Genomic DNA, 15667 nt, shown 5'->3' with positions numbered 1-15667 from the left:
TGACAAAAGCTATTTTATAGACCCTGAGAATAAAATCAAAAGCAGAACTGCAGAAATCTCTGAAATCACAATTGCTTTTTCAGGCTGCCCCACTCCTTGGTTCCTACTAATAAAAGTTAAAAAAAAAAAAAAAAAAAAAAAAAAAGAACAGTCCCACTTTCTGGTAATCAGCAGTTTAAAGTTTTCCTAAGCCGATGATTGCATCAGTTGAATTAGGATCGTTGCGTTTAATTACCTAATTCCTTTTTAACCTATTTATATTTATGGCCTCCATAATATCCTACATCACTCCAAGTTTTACACTGCAACTCTACCCATTGCGAGAAAGTGTTTCTCTCTCTTTTGTTTTTGTCTTACTGATCAATGATTTTAATTGAACATCCCTATTTCTGCTATAATGAAATAGGATTTTTTTCGTATCCACTTTTCTTTACTTTTAATATCCTGCCTCCTGAATGACCTCATTTCCAGAACAACTCCAAAGTTACAGAGCTTCAATTTGAACACAAACTATGTCCTCACTAGCAAGAAACACTGAATGACACGACTTCAAAGTATGTTTCAGAACGTACACTCCTGAACTTGAAAGTTCAGGCCTCAGGTTGCCAGCACTCAGTGCTGTCATCAATGACATCATCTGAGACCACTCAGGCACTACCATAAGAAAGCTGTGGACTGGCTAGATAGCATTTAGTATTCCACTTTTTTTCTTTTTTCAAGAAAAAATAAATACAGAGAAGGTGCCCTGGCAAGCCATCTCATACCATGTCCACATCAGCAGCCACTGAACTCTCACCTCCTCTTTGAACACAGGCATACAGTGCGTAAAGAACAAGCAACAGAATGGCAGGAAGAAATGCCCATGTAGAGTGTCAAAAAGTGGCACAAACTGAACAATGAATATCATGGAAAGCGGACAGAAAAAGATCCTAGGGAGGGATTAAATTTGTTACAGAAAAGGTTACTAAGAGACAGCAGTAGCACCTAAAAATCATGACTTTGGCTCAAGAGATGAAACTAAAAGAAGGACACACAGGACAATTTCGGATTGCCAAGTCTGATATTTTCACGTTTTACATCTTTACCATAAGAGATGAAATCTTGCTTATTTTATTTTTACCTTCTAAATAAAAATATAGAACGTAGGTGTTTTCTTGGTGTTGAAGCTACAAGATTGCAAGATTATGATAGGAGCAGAAATTAGCAATAATGACTTGATACTGAATTTTCTTTTTTTTTCTCCATTTCTTGTTCTTTACATTATTCTCAATGCGTGTGTTTTGGATTTCTCACGTTCATAATCCATTTGTAACCTTAGCACTTCCAAATGATAACAATTTCTCTAACACTTGTATTCCTATCCCTTCTAATCATGATATCTAAAATGAAACACTTAAAAATTGAGACTTTGTGAAGGAATTCTGCTACTACCTCTGGATCAAGTCACTTTCCCACTCCTAATAAGTAAATGATTTTTTTTTTTTAAGTACCAAAAACATTTTTAAAGGCACTTGTGGAAGCTGCTTTAAAGCTTAGAGTACTGTAATAAATCTCAATGTAAGTTTGCATGCCTTGAAGAAGTTTGGTCATTAGAAAATGCTGAGCACCTACTATCTCAATGCAAAGCCTGGTTTTAGATAATTCAAATGTAGCATTACCAGTACTAAACAGACACTAACACTTAATTGTAATGCTGACATAAAAGCACACATACAAAATTAATTTTGTTGCAGACAACTGAACTCAAAATAGAAGAAACGTCTTACACAAAGGCCTAAAATATTTTTAACATACATCTCCTATCAATTTTGTCACCAAAATTAAGAAGTATTAATTAGGAAACAAAAAAGAAAACACATACAGTCTTAGACACAGCAAACAGTTGATTGAATACTTGCCACCACACAAATATTTTCAAAGATTTCCACTGGAATGAAATAGATTTTCATGGTTTTATATATATGAACACAAAACCACACCTTTTCTTAACATACAAGAAAAGCCTATTGGAAAAAATACTAAATGGTTGCAGAAACATAATCAGTTACATTGTGTATAAAATAAAATCAGAATCCTGAAATAATTCAAAATAATTATAAATCGGTATTATTTTCTACACAAAATGTATCCAGAAGAAATAAAACCACTCTTTTAAAAATAAAATAATTTACTAAAACCTATAACTATAAAGCATTAACAATGCTGCATTACAGTTTGCAGACTATTTATCAATTCTTTTCTTTTTGTTCAATATGATCTTGCCAGATTTATTTTAATGGCATTCTTACTTTTCAATGAATATTCATGACGGAAGTACTATATAAACAGTTATTTCTGCAATCATCATGAAACGAAAAATTTGAGACTCAATGATTAAGTTTAGCAGATAACAGGATAACAGTATCTGGATTACAGTATTTAAACTACATTAATCATAATCCTCTGGAATTTTTTAATTTCATAACCATAAAAGAGCACTTCCTCTAATCCCTAAAATTTTCTGTTTGTTCTATCAAGAAAATTAAAAATGTTATTAGTCTAAAAGACCAAATTTGGAAATAAAAGCACAAGCTAAAAGGTATTTCTTAATTCTCTCCATTCATAATTCAGAATTATTATTTTGTACTCTTACAGCTCACGTTTTATATGATGACAGTCATAATGGTTATGCTGCAATAGCTCACTAAGTTCTGGAGCAATCGGGAGAACAACAATCTAGAGAAAAGAAGTATATTCTTATTATTTGTGTATAGCCTGAAACCCATTTGCAGTCAAGCCAATACGGAAGTTTACTATTATTATTTGTACTGTCACAGCACCTGAAGTGGCCAGTCATGGACCAGGACCCCTTCATGACAGCCCATGAATCCATAAAACAAAAACATGATTGTCATTCCAAAAGGTTCACACAATTTTTGCCTAAACAAATAAACAAAAAAATCATTTATTTATAGCATCTTACCCACACTGTAATAAACTACTATGTTTGTTCTTGAGTGATCACAAGCACAAAGCACATTTTATCAAGGGTAAACCCACTTCGCATTTATGTCACAGGATGCAGCTAAGGAAAGAGAAGAGAAGGCTCTGATGCTACCTACCTTGCAGTGATTTTTTTTTCTCTGTAGAGCCATCGTTTGTATGCAAGACAAGGGCAGACAGATAGACACAAACATGAAATAACAAAAAGCAAACAGCCTAAAAGTCATTAAGAACTGGTTTTATAGAAATTATCTTTTTCTAATATTGTCACCAAGGCTCTATTCAGCATTTTTATGTGACACCTTCCTCTAAATACCAGACCACTTCTGAAGCAGTAATTCCTAGACTTTAAGATCAAAAAAATGGTTTCAGCACAAGACTGCTTTTCTACCAGACTTTCTCAGATCCTCCACTGATGCATCATCAAAACCTATATTTGAATTAACCAGGACACAGAATGGGCAAAAAACATACACAAGACTGGACTGTACATGCCTTCGTGACTGACATAAGAATAAATAAAAGTCAAACAAAAACAAAATTGAAGTTTTTTCTGATATTTAAATATCATCTATCTTATCCATTTCAGTAAATAACTTATACCAGACACCTTCCCTTTTATATTTCCATATTTTTAAAAAAGATCTTTGAAGAAGCATCCACCTGTACTATCCGGCTGTTTTTTTCACAGACATACATATACTAACAACTTTCATATTTATGGATAAATCTGGGGGGAAAAAGGGGGCTGGGTTGCTTTGGATTTGTTTTTTGTTTGTTTGTTTTTAAATTTATTTTTCAGCTGAAATGTATTAGGGATTGTGAGCTATAATTCTGTTACCATGCATATCTCAAGTAAACCATGGGATTTTGACTAGGTATAGAGACCAGTTTCATCAACCATGCTATATACTCCAATCTGTGCACTTTGTGGAAGCTGTCTGAGCTTTTTGCAGGATACACAACCTTTCTCCCAATAGCAGCAACCAAGCATATGTTTGGGTTTTTTTGGTTGGTTGGTTGGTTGGGTGGGTGGGTGTTTTTTTTGGTTGGTTGGGATTTTTTTGAAAATAGAAAGGGGCAGCCTGGGAAACTACTGCCTCTTCCCTTAAGTACTCTGTACCCATTTGATTTTTCACTAAAACATTTTTTCCACTCCTTGCAGCTTACTTCTCTACTGACTCCATTTCACCTTGCTTGTGACCCTCTAAGTTAGTGAGATATACTGCTCCAATTAGTAAGAAAAACAACTTTACTGATAATGCAAGATACGGTTTGCTAGATTTGTACCAACTGCAGCATACAACGTGTGAAGAATATAAAGTGCAAGCCACAAAACCTTCAGAGCTTGCATCCATCAGAGCCTCACAGCACAAGCATCAAGAAGGTTTTGTAAACATGTTCTTCTGAAAGAGAAACATCTTAAACAGAATAAAGAACCTTTGAGAACAAGCGGCTAAGCTAGCCTCTCTACTTCTGAACATTTCAAATTTAAGGACAATTGCAAGTCCTGCCTTGTTCTCATCTCAAACACTTCTTTACTCTTCTTCTCAGCATTTCCTCTGATGTCTTTTAAGGTAACTAAAAGTCCACACACACACACACAAAACAAAAAAAGGCTTTCACTACAAAGTCTATCAGTCCAGACAGGATGTGTACCCATAAATTTAATTTTTATGCTTACTGTTTTTTCCTTCAAAAGTTTCTTTTTTTCTTTAAAAGTTACTTTAGAATTTCCTTAACCTTTTCTTCCAATACCACTTCTGAGCAAAGTCCTGTGGGTTTTCAATATGGGGAACATGGGTTTTCAATATGGGTTTTCAATATGGGGAAAACCTCCACAGTAGGGTTTTTCCTGAAGCCATTCCTCTACAAGATGGGGACTGTAGCAGATCATTCCAAAAACATGAGGTAAGTTTGATTTTAATGGAGAAAGCAAGCTGAATGGTTACAGGGAAAAAAAAAATCCATTTTATGAAATGTAAGCATGAAGACTGCTGCACTACTTATTATTTCTGAAAACATGTTAACTTATTCTGGATTCATCAATATGTTTCTCTTAAAAAAGACAGGGAATTCACTTACTGTTAGAATTTGCACATGAAGAGATTCTCAGACAAGTTTGATACATTGCTTTGAGTGCTTTTACAGCTCATTGCCACATTTAATTTCAAAAGCTATTATAATGTTGCAATAAAAACAAGTGGACATAGTTATGTATTTCACTGTAACACAATCATTAAGAGGAGAAACAGAACGATGTGGAAGCTTTCTAAAAGGTAATTTTATAGTCAGTGAAGTCTTATGTTCAAGTATTTTAATTATCTTTTCTAATAAAGGGAAATGATGCCAGTAACTGAAGGAGATGGGTAATACGGGTTACAATCTAGAGTTATGAATTTTTCCACACAGAAGTGGAGTGAATTCTGAAAAGTCTCAGAACACAGCACATCTTCAGAGACAACATAAACATCTGTATTGATGATGATACCTTTGGAGCTTATACGTTGTAGCATGTTAGATTTTTGCAGGGGCAAGAACAGCACTTTCTTATTCTATAAAATCATTTGAAGTATCTACCCATATAATATCCCCTCTGTCAGCACAATAATGCACTGTTCTAGGACATTCTTGTTCTATTTTGGTACTTCCCTAAATAGGTCACAAAAATGATTAAAAGAAATTCTTAAAGCATGATAATTTTTCCTGAAAAGGGATATAGGTTAACTAAATTACCATGAAACGAAAGGGAGGAGAAGAAGTACACTCTTCCACAGGCAATTTGAGATTATAATTTTTGGTAGTCTTCATACTACAGAGCAGACCAGGAAAATGTACCCTCCTCCATATGAATTTTCAGAAGATAAATTTACAGTCTTTTCAATTTTGCAATAATACGCATGAGATGCTGCAGTGCAATCTCACAAAAAGATGTTCTGCATTCTCCACAGATGATACCAAACTTCCTCACCTTGAACTTGGGCAGAACTAGTGAAAATTTTTTCGTTAATGTGGGCAACAGTGATTCAACCATTTTCCACATGTTATTCAGCGCTTCTTGGAGCAGTGCATCTGTAAGGTCAACCTTGAACCTCAGAGTAAAGAACAAATCTCCAGAGCAACTGAGTGGCTGATCTTGCCTCTCAAATTCTCATCTTATTGTTATCATCACTTAATTGCAGATCAAATGAAAAATAACTGCCTCCTATGTTTAGCAGAGCATATAATTTCTGGAGTTAGCTGAAAGCTCAAGGTTCACTTCTGTTTTACAGCTGTTGTAATAGGCTTTGTCTCATGACATAAGCAGATGAATTAATTCAACAAGAATGAGAATGATGTCTTCAACTGTACCAAATTCAGCCTTGAAAAAAAAAAATCATATCTCTAGAGTTGCAATTAGACTTTAGTGAATGTCACGGAATATTGGCAATTTCCTCAAGCTCGTTTTAGACATCGTTACACTGCTTGACTCCAGATAGAAAGCTTTCATACTTTTCTGTGTTTCCAGTATACATTAAAAAAAAAAAAAATCAGACTCTTAACTTGTGAGGAAACACACAAATTTTTCTTCAGTTGAATTTTAATAATGCTATTGATAGGGTTCCGTTTGGCTGCTGGAAAACTGTCAAAGATACAGACAGACACTGAAAACAAAATCCTCCTGGAAAAAAAAAAACACTCCAGGACAAACCTACTCTTATAGATAGAATTTTTGGTCTGATCAGAGGTACAAGAGACAGTAGGATCTCACTCTGGAATTTATTTATTTTTTTTCCTCCCCTGCTTGGTTTTACAACGAAAATACAGCATTACGGAATGAAACAGTTCCACCTTAGCATTCAGAAGCGTGATGTTTCAAAAACACAAACTTAAAAATTTTACTGAATCTTGCAAACACTGAGCATACCAATATAATGCAGTACTTTTTTTTTCTCAAATTGTATTCTATAATCATAAATCCAATTATTCAAATTTATCAGTAGCTTTTTCATGAACCTGAAAATTAAAATCCATGAGGAGAACAATCTTGCATTATTTTTTATTCCCCTGTGGATTCTATTCTTTGATTCTATGAAGAAAAAATACAACGGCAAATTAGTACCAATAAAAATATCCAGAGCAGTTAGGGTCTGATACACAATCTCTCCGATTGTACCTTTATTTCTTATCCATGCTTACAACACTATTACACATCCATAACACCACACAATTGCAAGAGTTCTCGGTGTTTCACTGGGAGAGATTAGACATGAAATCTCATTCTTGGTGATAGATTCTGTATTTCTAAAATAAAACTCTTGAACACTCATCTATTGAAAAGGAAGTTTACATGTACATATGATCTTCCTCTCTGGAATTGACATGGCATTTACTATTGAATTTAATTACACAGTTTGCCAGACTAATTATAGTTTAAATATCTATTTTCCATTTGCCAGAATCTAATAGCAGGGTTTCTTTTTTTTTTTTTTCCTTTCTTTCTTTTTTCCATCTTTACATAGTTTCGGTGACTAAGAATGCCTCTAGAGAAAATCTAGCACAACTGCTATTGACTGTTACCTGGAACAATTCAGAACAGTGGCTTCAGATCACTTCTTAACTTACAAGATTTTGTCTCCTTTTAGTGCAAGTTTCCCAGAAAAGGTATAAAATAAACCTAACCATGTGCAGCATTTTTGAGCATGACAGCTATAAGTTGATTGCTCCCAGTGAAACAAGTCCTGGAACTTCTTGTAGTTCCACCAATGTAGACAGACTCCTAGGCTGTTTAAAAAGTCAACAGGACTGCATGAAGGCTTAAAAACCTGTGTTTAGGATTGTGATTTTGCAAAAAGAAATCCTTAAATAATGTACGATTTCTGTATGGTTTAAAAACACACATGGTTTTAAAGCCTGCCTTTGATCACAAACTTTGTTGACTGTTAGGTACCCATCTTTTTAATATGCTCTTTGAAAGTGCCAAAAATTAATGTAATTGAAAACACAGATGTCAAGATTAGCTTATCTGAAGGTATCAATATTTATAACCTAGATAAACTGCTCCTATTTCCTCTGTTTGCAGTATAATATATAATCCATCTAAGAAATAGTATTTCCAAAAAGCCAAGAGGGAGCCATTGTCACAGAATGATAGGATTGAAAGAGATCTCATGAAGCCTTCCTGTCACCCAGCCCTAAGCAGGGATAACCGTGCGTGCTTCTTTCCTGACAGGTATTTGTCTAACTTGTTGTTACAGCTGGGTAACAGAGACTCAACACATATATTAAGCAATTTGTTCCACTGTTTCATTATCCTTAGCACAGGTCAGTTTTTCTTAACATCCTTTCAATATTGTCCCATAACTTTGACTTCTTAGAAGAAACTGTTCTATTTTGCTGCAGCAGCAGCCTTCTACGCACTAAAATTTTGTCTGCCTTTCCATCTTCTGGCTAGGGAGTCCCAGTTCCTTCAAATCTTTTTTCATATTTTTTAGTCTCACGATGCTTTTTACTGTTCTTCAATTGCCATTCTTTTCTGGAAGCACTACACGTAACACTGTAGTAATCAGTTAAGACCTTACAAGTGCCAAATATTATCTCATATATCTGGGGACTCCATTTCTCCCTAAATATGTTAATGATGACTTTCTTTGCAGCAAGTCCTTGCTCTGTTTGATTAAAACTGAGAACTTGCAAATCCTGACATATCTTTTGCATCTCATCTGAATTCTAAAATCTATTTGTAATTAACCTCTCAACGCCTCATAAATGATTACTTATACAAAGTGAAAAGGCTCCAGTAGGTGGCCAGAGAAATTAACAAAGATAGGGACGAATCAGGATTAATGATCCAGTTTTGTCCCAGCTATACAAAGACGTGAACTGGCTTTCCACCTGTTCCTCCATTTTCTTCCCTGTGCCAAATCAACCAAATCAACCTCATGCAACTTAATTAGTTCCCTCTTTCTTTCCATTCCTCATTTCTCCAACTTTGCACAAATCTCTCCATGCTCCCTTTTTACCCTTATCTCACCTTCTGATTCCCCCCACCCAAAACACTTCTTTACATCTTTTGTAGCAACTGCATCTATTCTCACTTTTACCTCAACTATCCTAATCAACAACTTTGTAGAAGCAGGGTGGATTTCAATCACCTTTACATATCTAACGCTTATTTTTTGTTTCATGAGAATACCTTTTAAACCTCCCTTAAAATTGTGTTGAACACATTCAGTTGTTGACTAAGTTGGACAACATACAAATGCCATTACTATCACAGAGGCACTCACAATTACATGATTCTTCAAAAGTTTTGGGGTTGTGTGTTTTGAATACAGACCTGAAGACATCTGTTACAATATATTACTGAAATGAAAGGAACATGTTATGCCTTTGGCTTTGTTCTTTTATCACATACATAAATAGTTGTTCAAGACAATTTACAACAGATTAAACTTTTCCTCACCTGCTTAAAACCTCTCATCCCCTGAGGTTGTAAACATTACTTGTTTAAGAAGCATTAAAAGATGTTGATGGAAGCATTTTGTTTTAAAATTGATTCTGTATTTTTTCCAAAGGAAAAAGTAGAAAGGGAAGATGCAATTATTAGCAGAGGAAATAGAAACATATACTCAACCAGTAGAAATTGTGCCAACAACTCAAACCAGGCAGAAATGCACTAAAGCAGAATGATTTCCACACAGTATTAATAGTTTTTCCTTGGTTTTGTACAAATATATCAGGCTGCCAATTATTCTTAAACAGTAATACCACAGCACAACATGTGAATCAGAGAAATCTTTTTTAATCATGATATTGGCAAATAAAATTTTTTGTAGTTGTTTTTGTTTGTTAGGGGAAAAAAAAAAGAAAAATAAAAGATTTATTTTCTCTTTTCACTCAGAACAGGGAATCAGGCAGTAAGAGAAAAAATACCCAAGCCAGCAACTTAATCCTAAATTTATTCTTCTAATTAGATTTTGGGGTTTTATTTTCAATGGTGCCATTATCTCAGTACTCGTCTTGGAAACGTAACACTGCCTCTGTAATTTTCCATAGGAACCACAACATTCAATAAAAATACCTTAACTGTTGCTATAATGCTAAATTTTGGGGAAGTGAACTGGGAATTGGTACTGTTACACAAACTGTTGGGTCAGGCTCTGCCATCCGCTCTCATAATGAGCAATACATTTCATCTGCAAGTCTTGCTGGAGGTCCCACTCAGCATTAACAAAAGCAAAAGAATTTGGCCTGTTACTGTCTGTAGCTTCCCACACTCACCTGCTGCATTAAAAATAGCTACTCCCCAAGATCTCGCTATACCATTCTCCCACATACACAGGCCTAACTAGCGATAGCTGTGTGCCATTTGCAGCAGTGACTGGAGTACTGGGTATAAACAGCATCTACCTACTATAAGCATAGTACACAAATGTTATTATGTGTATCTGTGGACATATCAGCAATGTTATGCTTTAAGGTCTTATACCTACTAAAAAAAAAAAGTCCTTGGACAGACTGAGTGAGGAAGGAGAGTATATGAACTTGGAATGGAAGAGTCAGTTTGGTTTTACATGCATGGGTTTTACTGTTACCACTGTCTTCAGACAACACAGGAAAGCAACTTGTTATGCATAAACATAATCAACAGAAGTCTCCACACCAAATCAATGCATGCTTATGTACGTGAGAAGCATCAAACCCCTGTCAGATAACAACCCCATTTTGAAAGCCGATGTTGATTTGCATAACAAGTGAGTTCTGGAACCAGAAGAAGTAAACACTGTAAAAACAGCTTTTGATATAAATACACTGTCTTAAGTGACAATTTGCAAGTCAGTTTACATGTATTGAAGTATATGTAAATATACTTCAACAGACAACAGTATCTGCAGCTCTGATAAGAAATCCATAAATGATCCTCATAGAGACCTGAACGTTGTGTCTCCCATTCTGGAAATAAATGATGACTCCATGGCAATCTTTCAATTACTCACAACTATTTTAAAGCATTCTGAATAAAAATACACTTGATGGCTGATAAATATAGCATTAGATGATGATATAGAAAGCACGGGAGTCTGCATTTTGTAACCATATTAGTATACATATTGAGTGATGGAAGCAAGACAAAACTTGTATTTTCAAGAATTTTGAATAAACTGTCCCCATGTGGAAAAAAAAATATTTTTAACTTAGTTCTACAATATTGCACTTATAGACTATTCACAATAGATTTCTAATAATTTTCACACAAATTTGCCCACATTGTGTAGGAAGAAGAAAAAAAACAGAAGCAGATGCCTAATTTCTAATAGAGGTGCTGCAGCTGTGTAAGAACTGTTTCCAAAAGGAGTCTATAAAAATAGACTAAAAGTGTGCAGATGAAAACCTACTTTCACTTAAGTCCTCAAAACCACAGGTAACAATGTGTTATATCACTTTATAAAGTGCTGAGGGTTGGGTTTTTAATTAAAAGCTTGTATAATAAATCAATAAGAACGTATGACTAACATAAAGATTCCACTTTGTGCACACTGTGGGATTTGATGAGAAATGATATTGACGTTTCAAAATCTCTGAGCACCATTAGAAGATAAAATTAATCAAAGACTACATTTGCTATCTTTCACTATGAATAGCAATTATAATGTATTGTGTGTTACAGTTTCACAAAAAAAAAAAAAAAAAAAAAAAGATTAAAAAAAGCTATTAGTTCTGTTCCACATACCAAAGCCATTAACACTAAGCCTTTGAAGGAAGCGAGTTCTTTCAGCCAGGAGCCTTTTTCTTCATACCCAGTGTCCATCAAACTCAGACGTAGCTTGGAAACAGAACTGTACCTGTTTTGCAGCTTTCGTGCCTGTTTCCACTTATTTCCAGTCAAGATGAGGATTGATCCCTAAACCAGAAGCACTCTAAAGGTACTGCTGTGTCACGGTATTACCTTCCAGGCTAAAAGTGCTGAAGTTAGTACCGATTCCTATTCCCTAAACTCTGCCCTGATGCCAGCCAGGTACAAGTCTCCCACCACGCAAAAGCCACTTCTGCCATACCATATGCAGGGCTCTAGACATCAGCCAGACTGAGGTTGCCAAAGCACATTTAGACACTTCACTGCTTGATGCACAGTGAAAACGCCAGCAGGACAGAGGGATCTCCAAGACTGCAGGAGCTGTGACTTTACCATCGTTGCTGTGGCAGGAAAGCAAGGTTGCCTTGTGGAACCACTGAGACCCTCTTGGAAACAGCAAGAGCAAGGATTGAGGACAAGTACCACAATAAATATTATGTAAAGTACAGATGTCTCCTTTCCCCATTTGAAGCTTACACAACAGCTGCTGAACCAGTGAGCTGTAGTAAATGGGAGGTGGGACCCAAGCCCCAGACGTAACAAGCACTGCTGGGGACCTGCAGCTCTGCGGGCAGGTGCTGATCAGTGGAGGGCTCTGCCATTCGGGGCTACAGAGGAATCTAGGGATAATCCTTCCCATACTGGCACACAAGAAATACTGCGATTTCTGTGATCCTCCCAAAAACCGCAGCCACCTTTCTCTCTCTGTATAGCCCTAGAAAAACAAACTTAAAGCCAGGTGGAATAAGGTAACTGTGTACACTGCCCTTCCCAAAAGCGAAGTCCTCCAAGTCTCTGAGCAGCCGCTGTCACACAAGCGGAGGCGATGCACATTCACGAAGCGAGACCAAGCAGCACGTAGGCTAGCAGGGTACAAGCAAGAGCCAGTCTGCTACCGACTGTGGACTATTGAGCTGGGCTGAAACACAGAGGACTTCCACAGAATCAGTGATCATGAACATCATAGATGGAAACTGGATTGACAGTGAATTGTCTCTAAATGGAAAGGAACTGGGCAACTGGTCTGTCAGTCAAAAAGGCAAGACCTTTTCCTACTCCTGCGTCATAAGCTGCAAGAGTGGCAAGTAACAGGAATTAGGACTCCTAAAAGGTATCCAGAAAGCAACAAGAAAAGCTGTTCCCCTGCCACAAGGAAAAAGGAGATGCCAGAGATAACCTCACACTGTGTAGCAACCTGCCACCTGACTGCAAAATGGACCACGTCAACAGATGATGGGAACAGACCCCACAAAAAACAGGCTTGCCATGAGTGTCTCTCATCAACCTACGGCAGCTGAGACTTGGCTCCTTCAAGCTTTGTCAACGCTGTGCAGCTTGTCGTGCTAACACAGAACCGTTTCGAGAGCCAGAGAATCCTCCGCAGACCTATGCGGTGCGTTCCTGGGGATGTGTGCACGCAGGCAGACACTTGTGTATGCACATGAGAGACTTCTCCCTGCCCCAGACAGTCTGATCTCCAGCGCCAGGCAGGAGCCTCCATTCACAAACAGCATCTCGACGCGAGAGCAGTATTGACACCCACACATACATCTTGTGTGCGTCTGCAAACCCTGCGTTTGGGGGAAGGCAGGCAGGAAAGAGGGTCCCCGCTGACTTAACAGCGTGAAAAGTACCCCACCAGCCGATCCCCTCCATGCTTGCTGCGGGAACCGCTGTGCTCAGAGGCACGGATGCACCGCGCACCCCCAGCCACGAACCCTGAGCGCCACAAACTGCGACACCGCGGCGTGAAGGAGCCAGCGGGGCTCCGGAGGGAGCCAGACCCCGCCGTGCAAGCGCCAGACCTCAGCGGATTCCTCTGCTGCCTGCGAGCCAGGCAGGGCCGAGGAGCCGCCGAGCCAGCCCCAGCGCGGAGCGGGGTCCCCACGGGCAGCGCACAGGTGCTCGCTGCACAGCGCTGCCCCTCAGCCGCCGGGGGAGGCAGGGGGGAGCCTGCGCAAGGCGATGCGGGAGGCAGCGGGATGCGGAGCGCGGGGTGCCGCCGGCACGGGGATGCGCGAGGCGGGGGATGCCTCGGGGCCGCGGAGGGCTGGGACGGACAGCGGCGCATCGCCCGGCGGCGGAGCGAGCCAAGCCGTCCCCCCGCCCCGAGAAACCCGCTGCGACCCGCACGAAGGCGGCCCCCCGCACCCCGCAAATCCCCCCCCCCCAGCCTCCTCCCGCGGGGGCGGCGGGGCCGTACCGTGGGCAGCAGCGGCTCCATCTGCGCCCCTTGGTCCTGGGTCTCCATGCGGCGGCGGGGCCGCGGCGGCGGCGGCGGCTGCGCCCTCCCCGGGCTGCGCGGGGCTGCGCGGCTCAGGTGGCGCGGAGGCAGGAAGCGGCGGTCACATGGCTGCGCGCCCCGCCGCGGGGGGAGGCAGGGCCCGGATCCACCTGCGGGATGCGGCCGGGGCCCGCCGCCGCCCCCCGGCCGCTGGGGAGGCAGGGGGAGCCCGGGAGAGGCGGTGTGGGGGGAGCCTTCACGCGGCTTCGCGCCTCCGGAGGGTTTTGGGGGGTCCCCGGGGAAGGAAGGGGGGGGGTCGGACCCCCGGGCAGCGCCGGTGCCTGAGGCGAGCGGAGAGCTGGGAGCTGCAGCGCGCGGCCCCCCGGCTCTGAGCCTGCAGGCGGGGAGCGCCGTCCCACAGGGCTTTGTCCCGTTCTCCCCTATAACAGCCCCTCTCCTTTTACCTGAAAGTTATTAAAACATACCCACGTGCCGTATCTTCCTGGATACAGCTAATCTAGTAGGAGGCTTACCCCCTCCTTCACCCAATTCCACCGCTGCTAGACATTGAGCTTCCCCTGATCCACCTGCCTCTGCCTCTCAGTGGCTACATGCAGCCACACCAAAAGCCCGAAGAGCTCCGCAAACGGCTTCTCAAAGCCTAGGTCTGGCTGCCCACGTAGGGCAGAAGAGCCCCCATGACACTTGTGTTACAGGCACAGGCACGGTACTGCCTACCAACACATCTGAGATGGAAATTCTTGTATTCACTGCTTCCCAGCCCAGCTCCCCAGCAAAACATGCCCACCCAAAGCTGAGGGTTTGAGAGTCAAGATGAACAGAGTCCTGCCTAGGTAAAATAAGCTACCACATAAGCCTCTGACTCCCTCTTCACACTGATTTCCTTGCAACGCAGCAGGCCGTGCCCTACATTTGGGATATCCTTTGCAGCCTAAAAGTAGATCAATAAATAATTTTGCTAAATCTGATTTAATGTCCTCTGGCAAGGGACACAGTTGTCAAGTTTCCTAAAGATTGTCCAAGTTAATTTATTCATGCAGTAGGTACATATAAAGAAAGCAGAGTCAAAGCTGGTTCTCACGAGAAAGAGGGCTGTTTTTCTGAGTGATGACTGAGAATTCGGTCTTTGCACAGAGTTATAGATACGTGTAACACTCTACAGAAAGACAAACAACACTATGGTCCGGATTCTGGGACAGATCTGAAATGTATATTTCAATAACGGTTACTAATTTACAGTAATTAACACAGTAGGCCACTCAGGTCACTAGAGGTAAGGCTGTGTCAGCATTTGCACAGTAAAACCGTATTTGCAGGAGCTTATAATTAAGCTATAAACGTCACAATGAAGCTTGGAAAGGAATGTGTTTAAAAGTGATTTCCCTTCTTAAAACAAAACAAAACAAAAAGGATTTAAAGATACCACTTGTGAAGTGGGGAAGACTGGAAATGAATGTTAGTGTAAGCATCCTTAGTTTTCTCTGCCTGAACATCTCAAATGTGTCCCAGAGGATAAGGTACTGCAATCCATCAACCCCAGTGCCATTTACACATCTTTACTCCCCAACAAATGGCCCCAAAACACACACATTCACACCTAAAAG

The 15667-nt window shown here is 39.9% G+C and overlaps 1 protein-coding gene across 2 annotated transcripts in view; it reads right to left on the bottom strand.

The window, feature by feature from the left end:
- The window catches only part of SLC4A10 (solute carrier family 4 member 10), a 157076-nt gene extending 142906 nt beyond the window's left edge, over positions 1-14170 (bottom strand). Inside the window, exon 1 of one of the 2 annotated variants that reach the window (XM_038182598.2) lies at positions 14022-14170. In XM_038182598.2, coding sequence (XP_038038526.1) covers positions 14022-14069 — 48 coding nt within the window. In that variant the 5' untranslated portion in view covers positions 14070-14170. The remainder of the gene's footprint in view (positions 1-14021) is intronic. The other variant, XM_038182601.2, reaches the window with a different exon arrangement.
- Positions 14171-15667: the final 1497 nt, after the last annotated feature.

This window comes from Anas platyrhynchos, chromosome 7 (assembly GCF_047663525.1).
Source record: "Anas platyrhynchos isolate ZD024472 breed Pekin duck chromosome 7, IASCAAS_PekinDuck_T2T, whole genome shotgun sequence".
In the NCBI taxonomy this organism is placed as follows: domain Eukaryota; kingdom Metazoa; phylum Chordata; class Aves; order Anseriformes; family Anatidae; genus Anas; species Anas platyrhynchos.
Note: the sequence above shows the minus strand (reverse complement) of the source record. Positions and strands in the feature narration are given on the sequence as shown.